General features: G+C 60.7%; 2 protein-coding genes across 18 annotated transcripts; one reads left to right on the top strand and one right to left on the bottom strand.

Annotated features, from left to right (window-relative positions):
* Nucleotides 1–732: 732 nt before the first annotated feature.
* Nucleotides 733–9,424, bottom strand: LOC104139877 (uncharacterized). 9 transcript variants are annotated; one of them, XM_068923468.1, is made up of 5 exons: nt 9,262–9,424; nt 5,276–5,484; nt 3,531–5,043; nt 1,576–1,672; nt 733–1,375 (listed from the first exon to the last, which is right to left on the bottom strand). In XM_068923468.1, the coding sequence occupies exons 1-5, from the start codon at nt 9,407–9,409 to the stop codon at nt 841–843; spliced, it is 2,502 nt and encodes an 833-aa protein (XP_068779569.1). In that variant the 5' UTR covers nt 9,410–9,424; the 3' UTR covers nt 733–840. The 9 variants fall into 9 exon arrangements, 8 of the variants coding, with proteins under 8 accessions (XP_068779569.1, XP_068779567.1, XP_068779573.1 ...); XM_068923466.1 differs by lacking the exon at nt 9,262–9,424 and adding an exon at nt 5,966–6,627 and having other exon boundaries at nt 734–1,375; XM_068923472.1 differs by having other exon boundaries at nt 735–1,375; nt 5,310–5,484; nt 9,262–9,284.
* Nucleotides 9,425–9,707: 283 nt separating this feature from the next.
* On the top strand, nt 9,708–17,555 carry MZF1 (myeloid zinc finger 1). Of its 9 annotated transcripts, XM_068923483.1 has the most exons (6): nt 9,777–9,803; nt 10,575–10,785; nt 11,003–11,206; nt 13,786–14,617; nt 14,996–15,191; nt 16,386–17,555. In XM_068923483.1, the coding sequence occupies exons 4-6, from the start codon at nt 13,886–13,888 to the stop codon at nt 17,237–17,239; spliced, it is 1,782 nt and encodes a 593-aa protein (XP_068779584.1). In that variant the 5' UTR covers nt 9,777–9,803; nt 10,575–10,785; nt 11,003–11,206; nt 13,786–13,885; the 3' UTR covers nt 17,240–17,555. The 9 variants fall into 9 exon arrangements, with proteins under 9 accessions (XP_068779589.1, XP_068779588.1, XP_068779584.1 ...); XM_068923488.1 differs by lacking the exons at nt 9,777–9,803; nt 11,003–11,206 and adding an exon at nt 9,708–9,752 and having other exon boundaries at nt 10,575–10,729; XM_068923487.1 differs by lacking the exon at nt 11,003–11,206 and having other exon boundaries at nt 9,760–9,803; nt 10,575–10,729.

Below are 17,555 nucleotides of genomic sequence, written 5' to 3'. Positions count from 1 at the left end.
CCCTTCAGACCTCACCCTTGCCCTCACCTCTGCCCACAGGGCCTCAGCTAAACCACAGCTCCTGAGACCCTGTCCACCTCTGCTCCCCCAGGTCACCGAGAAGCTCTTTTGTTTGCTTGGCTGCCATTGCCACTTCCAACCACAAAGCCAAACAAAAAGAAAAAAGGCCTGAGCAAAATCTGTTCATCAGAAGGAAATGGTAACCCTGGAAGGCAGTATCTCACCGCTCAACATGACACAATTCGTGGTAACCACTAACCTCTCATCAGATAAGCAGCAGCACATGAGGAAGCCCAGAGCTGTTCTCTCCTCTGATGCACAGGGAGGGAAGGCGAATGACAGAACCAAAAAGAGATTTTGCTCAAAAGATACCTGCCCATGGCTCCTAGTACCTGGCTGGAGCTAGTCCAGTTACACCAGCTTTTCACCTCAAAAATGTACCCTTCTACAAGAGATGATGGAGGGATGGTGGATGGGCAGGCAGATGGATGGACAGGCACAGAGGTAAGTCGTGTTAGGAGAGAGATGACTTATAGACTGGCACGATGGCCGAGGGAACAACAAACAGAGGGATGGTCCGACAAACGTAGGGCTGCGCTAGATTTTTGAACCCTGCTTCCAGCCCTGCTCCCTGCTCAGTGGGGAGTCTTCCGAGCCAGTTAAAAAGGCAGCTAGGAGATGAGAGAAGCATCCTCCCTCCTCCACGGGCTTCTCACTCCCCTGCCTTCGAGCAACGCAGCACCAGTTTGGATGGACAATCACTTGGCTTTAGCCTTTATTGAGGAAAGCGCACACTGCCTGGCATCTAGAGCAAGCAAGAGCCAAAATAGAGAGCACCTATCACGTAGCGGTGTTGCCTTTTAGCAGGTACTTCCAGTTCTTTGGCCAATGCTGATACTGCCCAAGGCTACCAGGTGGTGCTTGCACTGAATATGGGAGAGGGGAACTATCTTTATCCTCCACAATTACTTTGATGACTGAGTCAGCAGCATTGGACATGGTGGCCATGACCCGCACGTGGTTGGAGGAGACTGTGAGGGTCTCCTGGCACGCATGGAGCTTGGCTCGCTGGAAGGTGGTGTCTTTAATGTTGCCAGCGGGCAGGCTGTTGTACATCCTCTTGTAGACATCCTCCAAGCTGCCAAGGTGGGCTTTTTCCATGGAGATCTCCAGGGCAACCTCCATATTGAAAATGTTGTAGTCGTAGGGGTTGGAGAAGAGGATGGCCAGCGTGAAGGAGTCTGCCTCATACACCAGGACCCCCACGCTCCCCCGGAAGCTGAGCACTACATTGGTGAATTGGCAGCTCCCCGTGGCACCAGGGGGGATCTTGGGACTAGGTGGTATGCAGCTGTAGCCACTGAAGCAGTAGCTCCTAGAAGGAGAGCACAGTTGAGGAGGGAAGGGAAGGGGAGAGCACTTGCGACTTATTTTTCATGCCCCAAGGAAAATACTCTGACTTCGGCCCTCTGCATGAATTTTGGGAGTCCCCTCTGGCAACGTTTTCACCACCCCTCAAACTCGCTGCCCCCTGCACCCTCTCACCTGCCAGGGAGCTGTTTATTGCAACATTACCTGGGGGTATGCAGGGTCACATTCCGGGTTTTGTTGGCTATCTCGATTTCCACGCGCCGCACAAAAAGAGAGCTCATCTCAGGCAGCGTCCAGATGTCTGGCAGGGAACAGAGGGTCGCTGCTCCAACCAGCTCTCTGGAGAAGCAAATCATAGCACTGACTAAAAGCAATCTTCTCACCACACCTGGGCAAAGTCCTCACCTGGGCAGGGTGTGCTTGCACCAATATTGTGACACAACAGCACCAAATTCAAGGGTAAGGCACTTTCGGACAGGCAGCACTGTTCTTGCGATTGCTTTCATGGCAGAGCCGTGAATCTGCTGCAATTGGGTGTCACGATGGCAGGGCTCCCATTAATTCCAAGCACTTTGATTTTTATTAATTGAGATAACTTTTAATACCAGATGGAACCAGGAAGTTACGGAGGATGGAGGTTCACCCTCTGTTTGGTAAAAAGCTGTAAGGAGCAATTAACTGTTGCTCGCTTAATGATAAACCAGGAAAGAAGCCCTCACCCATGGCACAGATAAACAAATAGGAGGGTTTCCCTGGAGTCTCACTGTTAACCCAGATCGATGGGTTGAGGCCGTGCATGTTCACGACACGTTGCTTCAGCAGCTGCCAGCTACACAAGTCATAGGGCAATCGCAGGAGGAAAACCGCAAGGGAGGAAGATTTTGCATGTGGACATACACATATATGAAGGATACTTTGGCAGCAAGTGAATCTTAATGCTCCAGATAGGCAAATATTTATTTCACATTAATACTTGCTGGCTGGGCACCTTATCTCTGCTGTGTTTAATAGCGCAGGCAATAAACGTCTCAAGGTGCCCTGCATCCCCGAGATAAATCCTCTTGCTTACAGTGTGAGGGCGGTGAATGGCAGGAGGAAGGCAGGACTCTCTTCATCACGTGTTTTCTTGTGTCTGGTCTTGGGAGGGCCCTTCACACACCCCAGAGGACACAACCAAAATGGGTGGGTGATAGAGTCACCCTACCCCAAAAACTTCTCAGAGACCTCCAGGTGCCTCAGTGACCACAAAGAGCCTTTTCCATCCCTCAGACAGAGCTGGGGCAGGGGACGGAGCCCTTGAGCTCTGCTTTTCAGGGCTTGCATCCAAGCTTAGCACCCCAGGGGAAGCTGTATGTGCAAGGCAAGAGACTCACCCTCCCTCTCTCCAAAGAAACAAGTCCTTCGAGTCATGGCTGACTTCCACCCTGGAAGCAATCTCACCCCCCCAGTTACCCCTCTTCACCCCACAGATAATCAGAGCAGGTATCAGATATATGGGCCCATGCTGACCCTACTAACGGCCTCTCTGAGGGCTTCATTCAGTCCACGGTTGGCATCCCTGAGAGGCCCGTCTTAGCTCAGAGAGCTCGTTCAAACCGCTTGTCTCGAACCAGGCTCCGGGGAGAGCTGCCGCACTGGAAAAAGCAAAGCAGCTGCTGCTGCGCTAGCAGGCAAAGAAATGCGTTCGTGCACGCCAGAAGTATTTATTTGCACAAGGCATCCACAAGAGCAAAATCACCTCTCCTGCGGATTGTGTACAGCCCTTAAAAACAGCAATAACTAACCCTTCCTGGTTGGCTGACCAATTAAAAAAAAATAGAGATAGGGATTTGAGAGGTCAATAGTTGCACAAGAATCCTTGTAAGCCACAGGCTTTTTGTTAGCCCGGCCAAGGGGACGCCTTCCCCAGAAATGACAGATCCATGCCTGGTCCTGTGGGCTTCACGTAAGGAAAAGCCCCCTTGGGAAGTCAGCCCCGCAAGAGGGGATGGCGAAGAAAACCTGAGCCATCCTCAGGAGCTCCGAGTGGCCAGCCAGGCTGCGGGAGCTGCTGAAGAAGCGTACCCATTTCTGGTGGGTTTGCAGGGCGCCGAAATCAATGCTGCTTTTGCAGTCTCTCAGGAAGGTGGTGAGGTGGCAGAACTGATCGAAGCACTTACTGTCATCGATCGCGACCCCGTGGTCCGCCAAGTACTTGATGCAAGCCTCCACGTCCTCCCACGACGGTGGCCCCCGCAGCTGCATCCACTGGAAACAAGAGAGTTCCTCGAACTGCCCCGTTTGGGCATCCAGGTACTCGACGAAAGCCACATAGAGGCTCTGAACGTGGCGGCAGAAGGCATCGCACTGCCCGTCCCTCCCGGCAGCGCGCCTCTCCGCCAGCAGCTCCTTCACCCGCAGTGACATGAAGCCGTGGGCTCGGCGCTCCAGGAGGGTGCGACGGACCGAGGCCAGGACTCCCAGCACCTCCGAAAGGGAGTTGTCCTCCCTCGCCAAGGTTTTGAGGTGCATGTCGAAGACGGCCACCTGTGAGGCCATGTGCTGCAGGTAGATCTCACTAAAGTCATCCTCAAAGAAGTTCTTGATGGCAAAGGGGGGTTTGTTAAGGGAGAGGAAGAAAGATTTCAAGGCGGGGAACGCTTGGAGCAGCCGGGTGATCGCCGGGAGCAGCAGCAGCCAGGGCGTCCTGCCGTGATACAGCAACCGCCGGTACTCCCTTTTGGCAAACTCCAAGAAGTCTTTCAGCGGTTCCGTCCACACGGCGTAGACGGAGACATAGGTATAGATCTTCCAGACAACGGACTGGATGTCGACTTCCAGGCTATCTGCCCCATGCTGGATGCAATTGCTGAGGATGTGCGCGGGGCAGTCGGTGGCGATGAAAGCACCTTTCAGCAGCTCCCGCAGCCCGGGGACGTCAACCGGGCCCTCAGCTGGCCCAAGCCCCCCGAACATGGCATTGCGGCTGTCGCCCACTATTGCGACGCATTTCTGACGCAGGCCGTGCCTTTCCAAGATCTCCCAGGCAAGCACGGCAGCAGCGGCAGCAGGCGCCGGCTCACCCGGCTCCGGCTCCACAGCCATCACCCTCGTTTGGAGGCCACCCCTCTTCCAGTCAAAATACCGGATTTGGATGGGAAACGGCGTCCCCCCGTCACTGGCACTGACAGCCAGGGCCACTCCGCAGAACGGGACCCCATCCAGCGGGTCCCCCACACCGCGGTCCAGCCCAAAGGGAGCCAGAGCCTCCTCCAACCTCGCCTCCGTCTTGATTTGCAAGCCCAAGACATCTACGCCGGGCTCGGGCATCTTGGCCAAGCCGGGCGAGCTGGCCAAGGAGTCACAGCAGTCCTGGAGCACAGTGGTGGGGAAGCCCAAGGCGTTTTCGGCCGCCACGTCGAAGGGCTGGCAGTCGGCGGGGAGGAAGCAGCTGGCCAGCTTGGCCGCCGAGCCGCCCCCCAGCACGTTCCTCTTGTGCTTCATGGACTGAACGTGGGCTTCCAGGTCGAGGGAGCCCTTGTTGGCCACGGAGACGTAGGTGCCCTCCTGGCACACCAAGCACTCCGCCTCCCATCTCTCCCGGCCCACACGGAAGCAGGGGTATTTGGCCTGGAGCTCTTCAGTAAATTTGCATTTCCGCTTCGGCATGATCCAGGCAAGACTTGGCTCGGCCTGAAAACGAGGAGAAGGAGAGTGAAAACCTGCTAAACGGCTCTTCCGGGGTGTTCTGCCATCTCATACCCATCACCTGAGTGGGGATGCTCAGATGCATCCCAAACACCCCAGAGACCTATGAAACAAGCCCCAAAATTTCCACATCTATAGCAGAAGCTATCCCAAAACGGACGCGACTACAACTTGCAAGAGTTTAAGCACTTTGCATTGCCCAGTGGGTTGCACCCACCCTTGCCCAGGTGGGCACCGGCGGGGACCCACACCTAGAGAACGCCGGCGCTACGAGCCATGGAGCTGGGTCCCGCTGCGCGGCGCCCCAAGGGGGCTCGGGATCAGTCTGCTCCGCGGGGCGGGATGTCGGGACGCGTGGCAGCGCAGAGAGGTGCCGGGAGCGTCGCCGAAAAGGCTCTGCCGGGGAACGGAGGGCACCGAGGAAACCTGTCGGGGGGGCAGAGGGGGGGAGAGAGGGGGAGGAGGGGGGAAGGAGAGGGGGGGAGAGGGGGGGAGGGGGGGGAGAGGGGAAAAAAGAACAAGGGCAAGAATAAAGATGGGAAAGAGAGAACGAGGGTGAGGGGCAAGGAAAGGAAGAAGAGAAAGAGGAAGGAAAAGAGGAAGGAGAAAGGAAGGAAGGAAGGAAGGAAGGAAGGAAAAATGGAGGAGGGAGAGGAGGAGGAAAGGAGAGAGGGAGCAAAACAAACAGAAAAAACTCAAAAAGAACATGAGAGTCAAAGAGAAAAAGAGAAAGAAGGGGAAAAGAAAAGAAAAAAGGAGAGAGGAAGAAAGGGAGAAGAGTTTTTCGGGAAAAACTCACTTTTCAAACCCTCCCTGCAAAGTGGCACCGTTTCCGCAGGGCTCCAGTGGCGGGGGGGGGGGGAGGGGGAAGGGGCCCAGGCGTCCTCAGCCCGTCGCTCCCACGCACCCAGGTGCTGTCGCCTGCCCACAGCCAGGGCTGACCCAACCCGGGGGTGCTGCTCCCGCGGGGGCCTGGCGGGCGCCGATGCTCGGCCCCGCGGAGACGGTTCCTGCTTCACTGCCGCCGCCGCCGCCGCTGACCCAGGAAGCTCAACCCGCCCTGGGCACGGGGCCACCGAGCAGGGAGGAAGCAAAAGCCCCGAACCCTCCCGCCGTGCACCGACGATCCAACCCGTCCCGTATAGCGCCCTGCACCCATGACCAAAAACTCCCCGTACAGCACCCTGCACTGACGATCCAACCCGTCCCGCACAGCACCCTGCACCCATGACCAAACTCTCCCCGTATAGCACCCTGCACCCATGACCAAACCCTCCCCGTACAGCACCCTGCATCCATGACCAAACTCTCCCCGTATAGCACCCTGCACCCATGATCAAACCCTCCCCGTACAGCGCCCTGCACCCATGACCAAACCCTCCCCGTACAGCGCCCTGCACCCATGACCAAACCCTCCCGTACAGCACCCTGCATCCATGACCAAACCCTCCCCGTACAGCACCTTGCACCCATGACCAAACCCTCCCCGTACAGCGCCCTGCACCCATGACCAAACTCTCCCCGTATAGCACCCTGCACCCATGATCAAACCCTCCCCGTACAGCACCCTGCACCCATGACCAAACCCTCCCCGTACAGCACCTTGCACCCATGACCAAACCCTCCCCGTACAGCGCCCTGCACCCATGATCAAACCCTCCCCGTACAGCACCCTGCACCTATTACAAAACCCATCCCGTACAGCACCCTGCACCCATGACCAAACCCTCCCCGCACAGCACCCTGCACCCATGACCAAACCTGTCCCGTACAGCGCCCTGCACCCATGACCAAACTCTCCCCGTACAGCACCCTGCACCCATGACCAAACCCGTCCCGTACAGCACCCTGCACCCATGACCAAACCCTCCCCGTACAGCGCCCTGCACCCATGACCAAACCCTCCCCGTACAGCGCCCTGCACCCATGACCAAACCCTCCCCGTACAGCACCCTGCACCCATGACCAAACCCTCCCCGTACAGCACCCTGCACCCATGACCAAACGTGTCCTGTACAGCGCCCTGCACCCATGACCAAACCTTCCCCGCACAGCACCCTGCACCCATGACCAAACCCGTCCCGTACAGCACCCTGCACCCATGACCAAACCCTCCCCGTACAGCACCCTGCACCCATGACCAAACCCTCCCCGTACAGCACCCTGCACCTATTACAAAACCCATCCCGTACAGCGCCCTGCACCCATGACCAAACCTTCCCCGCACAGCACCCTGCACCCATGACCAAACCCGTCCCATACAGCACCCTGCACCCATGACCAAACCCTCCCGTACAGCACCCTGCACCCATGACCAAACCCTCCCCGTACAGCACCCTGCACCCATGACCAAACCCTCCCCGTACAGCACCCTGCACCTATTACAAAACCCATCCCGTACAGCACCCTGCACCCATGACCAAACCTTCCCCGCACAGCACCCTGCACCCATGACCAAACCCTCCCGTACAGCGCCCTGCACCCATGATCAAACCCTCCCCGTACAGCGCCCTGCACCCATGATCAAACCCTCCCCGTACAGCACCCTGCACCCATGACCAAACCCTCCCGTACAGCGCCCTGCACCCATGATCAAACCCTCCCCGTACAGCGCCCTGCACCCATGATCAAACCCTCCCCGTACAGCACCTTGCACCCATGACCAAACCCTCCCCGTACAGCACCCTGCACCCATGACCAAACCCTCCCGTACAGCACCCTGCACCCATGACCAAACCCTCCCCGTACAGCACCTTGCACCCATGACCAAACCCTCCCCGCACAGCACCCTGCACCCATGACCAAACCTGTCCCGTACAGCACCCTGCACCCATGACCAAACCTGTCCCGTACAGCGCCCTGCACCCATGACCAAACCCTCCCCGTACAGCACCCTGCACCCATGACCAAACTCTCCCCGTACAGCGCCCTGCACCCATGACCAAACCCTCCCCGTACAGCACCCTGCACCCATGACCAAACCCTCCCCGTACAACACCTTGCACCCATGACCAAACCCTCCCCGTACAGCGCCCTGCACCCATGACCAAACCCGTCCCGTACAGCACCCTGCACCCATGACCAAACCCTCCCATACAGCACCCTGCACCCATGACCAAACCTGTCCCGTACAGCGCCCTGCACCCATGACCAAACCCTCCCCGTACAGCGCCCTGCACCCATGACCAAACCTGTCCCGTACAGCGCCCTGCACCCATGACCAAACCCTCCCCGCACAGCACCCTGCACCCATGACCAAACCCTCCCGTACAGCACCTTGCACCCATGACCAAACCCTCCCCGTACAGCACCTTGCACCCATGACCAAACCCTCCCGTACAGCACCTTGCACCCATGACCAAACCCTCCCGTACAGCACCTTGCACCCATGACCAAACCCTCCCCGTACAGCACCTTGCACCCATGACCAAACCCTCCCCGTACAGCACCTTGCACCCATGACCAAACCCTCCCCGTACAGCACCTTGCACCCATGACCAAACCCGTCCCGTACAGCACCCTGCACCCATGACCAAACCCTCCCGTACAGCACCCTGCACCCATGACCAAACCCGTCCCGTACAGCACCTTGCACCCATGACCAAACCCTCCCCGTACAGCACCCTGCACCCATGACCAAACCCTCCCCGTACAGCACCCTGCACCCATGACCAAACCCGTCCCGTACAGTCCCGTGCATCCACACCCCGAACCCCCCGTACAGCGCCGTGCACCTGAATCCTGAGCTCCTCCCGCACAGCCCCGAGCACCCCGACCCCCCGCACAGCCCCGAGCACCCCGACCCCCCCGCACAGCCCCGAGCACCCCAAGCCCCCCCGCACAGCCCCGAGCACCCCAAACCCCCCGCACAGCCCCGAGCACCCCAAACCCCCCCGCACAGCCCCGAGCACCCCGACCCCCCCACACAGCCCCGAGCACCCCAAACCCCCCGCACAGCGCCGAGCACCCCGACCCCCCCGCACAGCCCCGAGCACCCCAAACCGCCCGCACAGCCCCGAGCACCCCAAACCCCCCCGCACAGCCCCGAGCACCCCGACCCCCCCACACAGCCCCGAGCACCCCAAACCCCCCGCACAGCCCCGAGCACCCCAAACCCCCCGCACAGCCCCGAGCACCCCGAACCCCCCCGCACAGCGCCGAGCACCCCGAACCCCCCCGCACAGCCCCGAGCACCCCACTCACCGCACTCCACGCCCACCGCCGCCGTCCCACGTGGGGGGGGCGTGTCTGCCCTGCCGCGCGCCCGCCTCTCCTTCTTCCCGCCAGGCCATTGGCCCGCCGAGCTGTCACTCTCGCCTCCTGCAGGGAGGGCGGGGCGGTGCCGTGCCATGGGGCGGGCTCACTCCGCCCCCGGGCGCTTGCTCCCTCTTCCCTCGTTGCGATTGGCTCATCTCGCTGTCACTCCCGCTTTGTGACGCAGGCTGGGAGGAGAGCCCTGCCCCGCCTCCAAGCTCCTTCTCTCCTTGCCATTGGACCTTCTCTCTGTCACTCCCGCCTCCTGCCCGAGGGGCGAGTAAAGACGTCTATTAACGCGTTCGGCGCCACCCCGGGGAGGGAGGGCGGGTCCGGCAGGGTCTATCCGTGATTGACAGCACGGGCGTCCAATGATCCGCGCTGACGGGGGTTCCGGGCTCTGCGGGCAGGAAGAGCCTTGTGCTCCGCCGCCCGCCCCGGTACGGCGGCCGAGATGGGCCAAGAGTGTGGGGGGCGGGGAGCGTTGCGAGGTGGAGAGGGCGAGAGGGCATGGAGGGAGGGCCGGGGTCAGGGGGCAGAGGGGTGCAGGGGTGTACGGGGGGGCAAAGGGGATGCATGGGGGTGCAAGGGGAAGGTGGTGCAAAGGGGGGGTGCAAAGGGGAGGGGATGCATGGGGGTGCAAGGGGAAGGTGGTGCAAAGGGGGAGTGCAAAGGGGAGGGGATGCATGGGGGTGCAAGGGGAAGGTGGTGCAAAGGGGGGGTGCAAAGGGGAGGGGATGCATGGGGGTGCAAGGGGAAGGTGGTGCAAAAGGGAGGGGATGTATGGGGGTGCAAAGAGGGGGTGCATAAAGGTGGGGATGCATGAGAGTGCAAAGGGGAGGGGTACATGGGGCACAAATAGAGGGCTACAAGGGGATGCAAAGGGGAGGGGGTGCAAGGGGAAAGGGAAGTGCAAGGGGTAGGGAGGTGCATGAGGGTGCAAAGGGGAGCTGGGTGCAAAAGGGAGGGGGTAGAAGGGAGATGCCAAAATGAGTAGCTGCATGGAGGTGCAAAGAGGAGGGGGGTGCAAGGGGAAGGGGATGCAAAGGGGAGGGTGCTGCATGGGGGGCAGAGCCCTGAGGGTTGTGCGGAGCTGCAAGGATTGGGGCTGGGGGCAACCGCATGCGTGGGAAGGATTTTCGGAGGGACTTGCATAGGGACGCAAGGGGCAGAGAGGAGTGCAGCGTGTGCTGGGGTGGCAATATGGGGCATCCGTGCAGGATGTGGCCCCTTTCCCTAACTCCCCGATGGGCTCTGAGCAGGTACCGCAACGTGAGGAGCCAAGAGCAGGCACCGATCCTGTGCAAGCCCAAAAACTCTTTGCAAAAAGAGCTGCAAACCCTAAAAAAATCCCTTTGGGGCTCAGATAGCATCGTTCCCCAGAAAAACGCACCGCTGCTGGACTGGGACATGCAGCGTAAAGCTTTTTGCATCTATGCTTGTCTGCTAGGGACTTCTTTGAAGATGAAAGATGTAAATATGCTTTGGGTTTTGGCCGGATCTCCCAGGGGTTTGCTCTTTGCAGGGGTCTGGGAACATGTCCAAAATCCACTGGGCTTAATACAGGGTCAGATAAACCGGGAGAGGGTGTAAAGAAGGGACAGGCATAGGGAGAGGGCTGGAAGGGACATTGGCAGGAGGGTTGGGAGGTTTGGGGGGAGGGATTTTCTTGGACACTACGTTTTTCCAGCACGCAGGTGGGTGCAGGGAGCAAGATTTCACCATCGTACCCATCGGCTGCGGTGGAAGGTGCAAAATCAGCCGGGGGTATCAAGGGTGTGCAAATCTCTGGGTATGATAATAAATGCAAGAGAAGCTGTGCGTCCCGGCCAGGAGACATTAAATAATTCAGGATTTGTGGTTTGTTGGGAGTTTCTTGGGAGGATTCTCGGAGGTAGGTGGGATGTGCTGGGTGAGCATGGAGTAAATCGCCTTGGGATGTGAACATCCTCAAATGCCTGGGGCGAGGGAAGGGCTCAGCCCTGGGTGCTGGGTGCTCAGGGCTGGATGCTTGGCTCCAGGGCATGCTCAGGGATGGGTGCTTGGCCCCAGGGCATGCTCAGGGCTGGGGTCCTCACCCTGCAGGGGTGCCCAGTCCTGGGTGCTGGGTGTTCACCCTGCAGGGGTGTCCAGTCCTGGGTGCTGGGTGTTCACCCTGCAGGGATGCTCAGGGATGGGGTCCTCACCCTGCAGGGGTGCCCAGTCCTGGGTGCTGGGTGTTCACCCTGCAGGGATGCTCAGGGTTAGGTGCTCATCCTGCAGGGGTGCCCAGTCCTGGGTGCTGGGTGCTCACCCTGCAGGAGTGCCCATTCCTGGGTGCTGGGTGTTCACCCTGCAGGGATGCTCAGGGCCAGGGCCTGGGTGCTCAGCCCCAAGTCATGCTCAGGGCTAGGAGGCAGGTGCTTGGCCCCAGGACATGCTCAGGGCTGGGTGCTGGGTGCTTACGCTTTAGGGGTGCTCAGGGCCAGGGCTTGGGTGCTCGGCCCCAGGACATGCTCAGGTCTGGGTGCTGGGTGCTCACCCTGCAGGGATGTTCAGGGCCTGGGTGCTGGGTGCTTACGCTTTAGGGGTGCTCAGCCCCAGGGCATGCTCAGGGCCGGGTGCTCACCCTGCAGGAGTGCTCAGGGGCTGGATGCTGGACGCTTGGGCCTGGGGCAAGCTCAGGGCTGGGTGCTGGGTGCTCACCCTGCAGGGGTGCCCTGTCCTGGGCGCTGGGTGCTCGCCTTGCAGGGATGCCCAGCCCTGGGTGCTGGGTACTCGACCCCACTGGGTGCATCCCAAATACCCCATGCACGGGGGGGAGGGGGAGCGCAAACCCTTCCCCCCCACCCCAGGGCTGCATTGCAGCACCCAAGGGTGCACTGCAGCACCCCCTCGCCCGGCTAGGGCTTAACCCTTCGCCTTCCCCACTGCCAGCGAAGGGCTGCGAAGGGTTAAAGCACCCTCCTGCCTCTGAGTGACAGCGATGGCGGCCAGTCCCGGCTGCTGGAGCCCGGGTCCCCGGCGGGGGGGGCTCCGGGCCCGGCCGCAGCGGCCCTTTGTGTCGGGCAGCCCCTGCGAGCCGGGCGCTGCGGGGCGTGCAGCGCCGAGCACCCCGCCAGGTCCGGGGGGCACACTGCGTCGTTTTGCCTGGGGGGGGGGGGGCGCGGGGGTAATGGTGGCAAGGCCGGGGGGAGTCGGGGGCGGCTTTGCAAGCTTGCCGGAGCTTTTGCAAGGCCGGGGGAGGTGGGGGCGGCTTTGCAAGGCTTGGAGGGCGGGGGGGGGGCGGCTGTGCAAGTTCCCCCGAGCTTTTGCAAAGCTGGGGGTCGGGGGTGAGTTGGGGGGGTGAAGCATATTGCATGGGCGTGAGGCCTTTGCAAGGCCGGGAGCTGGAGGAAGCGGCTTTGCAAGCTCCCGGGAGCTTTTGCAAAGCTAGGGGAGCACATTGCAAGGGACTGGGGGGGTTGCAAGGCGGCGGGGGCGGGGGGGGGGCACATGCATGGCCCTGGGGCCTTTGCAAGGCCGAGAAGCCGGGGGGGGGTTGGGGGGGGGCTTGCTGCAAGGCTGGAGACGGCTTTGCAAGCTTCCTGGAGCTACTGCAAGGTTGGAGGTCGGGGGGAGCATGTTGCAAGGACCTGGAGGCTTTATAACGCTGGGTGCTATGGGGGAGGGGGGACTCATTGCAAGGACTTGGGGACTTTGCAAGGCTGGGGGTCGGGGAGGAGCAGATTGCATGGTCCTGGGGCCTTTGCAGGGCTAGGAGCTGGGGTGGGAGAGGTTGGAGGCTCATTGCAAGGCTGAGGTCTGGCTTTGCAAGCTTCCTGGAGTTTTTCCACAGTTGAGGGTTGGATCCTTTACACATAGCAGAGGCCTGGGGGTGTTGCAAGGGTCTGGGGGGGTTGCAAGTCTGGGAGCTGGGTCGGGGGTGGCTTTGTAAGCCTCCAGGCACTTCTGCAAGGCTGGGAGTCAGCGGGAAGCATATTGCATGGTCCTGGGGGCCTTTGCAAGGCCACGAGGCAGGAGACTTGCTTTGCGAGTTTTCTGGAGCTTTTGCACTGCTGGGGCTCTGAGGAGAGCACGTCGCAAGAGCCTGGGGGCTTTGCAAGGCTCGGGGTCTAGTCGGGGTTGGGGGGAAGCATATTGCATGGCCCTGCAGCCTTTGTAAGGCTGGGAGCTGGGCTGGGGGCAGCTTTGCAAGCTTCCCAGAGCTTTTGCAGGCTGGAAATCAGGGTAGTGCGTATTGCATGGTCCCCGGGACTTTGCAACAGTGGGAGGAAGGGGTGGATTTGCAAGCTTTTGGGAGCTTTTACTAGGCTGGGAATTGGGGGAGAGAGAGCATTGCATGGTTTGGGGGGCTTTGCAAGGCCAGGACCTCAGGGTGCAACTTTGCAACCTCCCTGGGGGCTTTGCAAGGCTGGGAGCTGTGTTAGAGGCAGCTTTGCAAAGCCGAGATCCCCTGGCTGTCTTCACTATGCCCCGCTCTCTTCCCTGCAGTGCTGTCCTCGTTCGGCACTTTGCAAAGCTCCCCGCGACGTTGCATTTCCCGGGAAGGCCGGCGAAGGAACACAGCAAGCCTGAGCCACTCGCCAGGAGCATGGAGATGCAAGAAGGAACCACGGAGCTGGGGCCCAAGCCCTGCCGGCAACTGGCCCAGGCTGCAAAGGAGCCATCAGCATCCTCAGGGCCACGCTGGCCCCGCTCGCGGCTGCAGCAAGAGGGGCTCTCGCGGCGCCCCGCAGCCCAGCGGCCAAAGACACCGCAGGCTTTGAGGACCTTGGCAGGGGTCACGGCGGCTCCGGACCCTGCTGGCAGCAGCCCCCATCTCCCTGAGCTGTCGCCGGACGACGACGCGGAAGCCTACCTGGCCTCCTTCGAGCGGGTGGCCGAGACGTGCCGCTGGCCCCGCGGGGAGTGGGTGACGCGGCTGGTGCCGGTGCTGAGCGGCAAAGCCCAGCAAGCCGTGAGCAGCCTGGCGGCGGGGGACGCAGGGGACTACGGGAAGGTGAAGGCGGCCATCCTGCGCGGCTGCAGCGTGGGCACGGAGATGCGGCGCCTCCGCTTCCGGCAGTTTCGGTACCAGGAGGCGGCGGGGCCGCGCGACGTCTACCGGCGCTTGCGGGAGCTGTCACACCGCTGGCTGCAGCCCGAGGTGCGCACCAAAGAGCAGATCATGGAGCTCCTCGTCCTCGAGCAGTTCCTCAGCATCCTCCCCGAGGAGATCCAGAGCTGGGTCTGGGTCCGGCACCCCGAGTCGTGCGCCCAAGCCGTGGCGCTGGCCGAGAGTTTCCAGCTGGGACAGCGAGAGGCCGGGATCTGGGAGCAGCAGGTGAGGACAGCGCAAGCCAGTGCTCTGCCCGGAGCTTGCCCCGCTTGCATGCTCCTGTCCTCAGCCAGCCCTCCTGCATCTGCTCACCTCTAAAATCGCTCACAAATCTGGCTCCTGGTATCGCTTGTTGCCTTTGGAGCACCTTTCAACAGGCATCCCACAAATTACCGTAGGAGCTTTGTGTTCAGGAGTTCCTTGTCCCCCTAAATGGCTCCAGAAACCCCGGAGCGGGGCACGAGGTGCAGGAGGGCTCTGTGGTCCTCCCAAAGGGTGCTCAGGGCATGAGGCCTGTTTGCAATGCCCCGCGCCATGGGGATGCCTCTGAGACACGACTCCCCACCGTGGCTCTTAGGTGCCCCTTCTGCCTTCATCCTTCAGGTGACGGTGCGCGTGAAGGTGGAAGAGGTGACCCCGGAGGACATGGAGAGCCCCGAAAACTTGTGGGAGTCTCAGAGCCCCCCGTCAGAGCCGCCCCAGCTCATCTCTGATGACGATGCCCAGGAGGAAGTGGCACGGAGCAAGTTCAAGTTTCCCCGTGTCCCTGAGGATGAGACGCAGTGCCTGGAAGAAACAGGTAATAAGCAGAAGGAAGTGGCACTTTTTGCCCCGAAGAAGGGGGGAGATGACTGCTCTAGGAGCTGGGGAGCTCCTGGAAGGTGAATACCCTGAGCACAAAGCTTTTTGGGGGTTGTGTCCCCTGGGACTACTCCTGTATGGGGGCGATGTCTCACGTGATGAGCTCTGCTGTCTGGCGCAGTCCTCCCCACCTCCTCCCAGATGAGCCCTCTGAGCTCTCATGGCATCTCCGCTCTCTGGGGAGTTTTCTCTGCCCTTGGTAGCCTATGAATGAGAGCGAAGGAAGTGGCCGAAAAGAAGGTCCTGGAGCCATGAAAGCTCATGGGACATTGAGGAAAGGGAGAGAAATGTGACCCCCAAGAGAGTCTAGATGGAAATTCCCTCGGACCTGCTACCCCTGCTGGAGCTGCCATGCATGACCTTGAGCCCTTCTCCGGTATAGCAGAAACAGCCTTGGCTGTGTTCAAAAGGCAAACCAAAGTAAGAAGAGGGACCAGGAAAGGTTTCTGAGATGGCCAGGTGGGCGGTTTCTCGCTATGGGAGAAATCTCACCAAGATCTCACTAGATCTTGATCTCTTTAGTTGTAAAGAAAGTAGAGGAAGGAAGTCTTGGAGCAAGGATCACCAGCGTCCTTGAGAAAGCCCTTGTTCTCCTTGTTCGTTTTCCCAGGAAACTCTGAGCCCCAAAGCCTTGCTCCCTTCCTCCGGTCCCTGCAGGGATCCTCAAGACAGTGCTTTAAGCAATTTCCACCTTTGGGGGACGATGCTCAGAGCACGCAGGGCTCCTCTCTGACCACCTCAGTGGCCTTCCTTGCCTGCAGGACCAGCCATGGCCACCCTACCAAGCTCCTCTCAGGGTGGCCTCATCTTCATCGTTCCCTGGCGTGATTTGACTGCCTCCCATGAGGCCAAGGATTCGAGATTTTTGCTCAGCGGTGGGAGCGGGACCATCTCTGGGGTAGGGATATCGCTTGCTCTCTTCCATCCAGGGCAGAGAAACTAGTGAGGCTTGAGGAAATGGTACCTTCAAGGCCATGTTGTACCTAAGGGTGGGCTCATTTGGGGTGGGAAGAGAGGGGAAAGAGGGAAATCGGGTTCAGTTGAGTGCTGGTAGGGCAGGGGTGGCTTCCCCAGCAAAAAGCGACTTGTGAAGTAGCTCCTCTTTTTTTTTTTTTCCCCCCCCACCCGGCAGGTCCCGGGATGGGGAGCAGAGGGGAAGACCAGTACATTTTGCAAAGACAAGACACCCCACATCTACCCAGGGGCCTCCAGGGTGGTTCTGGTGAGATCCTGGTCCGGAGCCCCATGCAAAGAGACATCTACAGGAGGCAGAAAGGGATCCCACGGGATCCCTCGGTCTTCCCGCAAGCCCCTGCCCAAGGGCTGCTGGGGACTGCGAGGGCCGTCAAGAGCCAGGAGAGCGGTGCCCACCGGCCAGAGAAGCCCCACCGCTGCCGCGACTGCGGGGAGCGTTTCTGGGTGAAGCACGAGTTGGCGGCACACGGGAAGGTGCACGAGAAGGAGCGTCCCTACCCTTGCGCCGAGTGCGGGAAGAGCTTCAACCGGCTGACCCACCTCAAGACCCACCAGCGGACCCACACTGGGGTGAAGCCCTACTCGTGCGGCGAGTGCGGCAAGAGCTTTGGGCACCTCTCGACGCTGACCACCCACCAGCGCCTGCACACGGGTGAGCGGCCCTACTCCTGTGGCGCCTGCGCCAAGACCTTCACCAACCCCTCGGACCTCAACAAGCACCAGCGGTCGCACACGGGCGAGCGGCCCTACCCCTGCGCCGAGTGCGGCAAGCGCTTCAGCCAGCAGTCCAACCTCACCATGCACCAGCGGAGCCACACCGAGGAGCGGCCCTACCCCTGCGGCGAGTGCGGCAAGAGCTTCAAGTACCTGGCGGACCTCACGGTGCACGAGCGGTCGCACACGGGCGAGCGGCCCTTCCCCTGCCCCCAGTGCGGCAAGAGCTTCAGCAACAAGTCCTCCCTCGCGCGGCACACGCGGATCCACGCCAGGGCCGCGGCCAGGAATAAGTGACAAGCAGCCGGCTCCGGGTGCCTGCACCTACCGACGACGGAGAGGAAGAGGAGGGCGAAGCTGCTTCATCCCTGCTCTCTCCACCTGTGCCACTTCCTCAGGCGCCGCGGGCTCTCCAGCGGAGAAGCAGAGGATGACGATGGGCTCTTCGCTCGAACGCGAGGACTCAGCGCCTGGGGTGGTCCCGCGCCCGCTCAGCCAGCAGCGGCGCAACCCGTCCCTCCGTCTGTCTGCTCCCGGTTTTCGTGCCAGCCGTGCGTGAGCTGGTTCTGCCATATTTCTTTTTCTGGACGTTCTCTCCATGGGATGTCTCTGA

This window comes from Struthio camelus, chromosome 34 (genome assembly GCF_040807025.1).
Source record: "Struthio camelus isolate bStrCam1 chromosome 34, bStrCam1.hap1, whole genome shotgun sequence".
NCBI lineage: Eukaryota > Metazoa > Chordata > Aves > Struthioniformes > Struthionidae > Struthio > Struthio camelus.
Note: the sequence above shows the minus strand (reverse complement) of the source record. Positions and strands in the feature narration are given on the sequence as shown.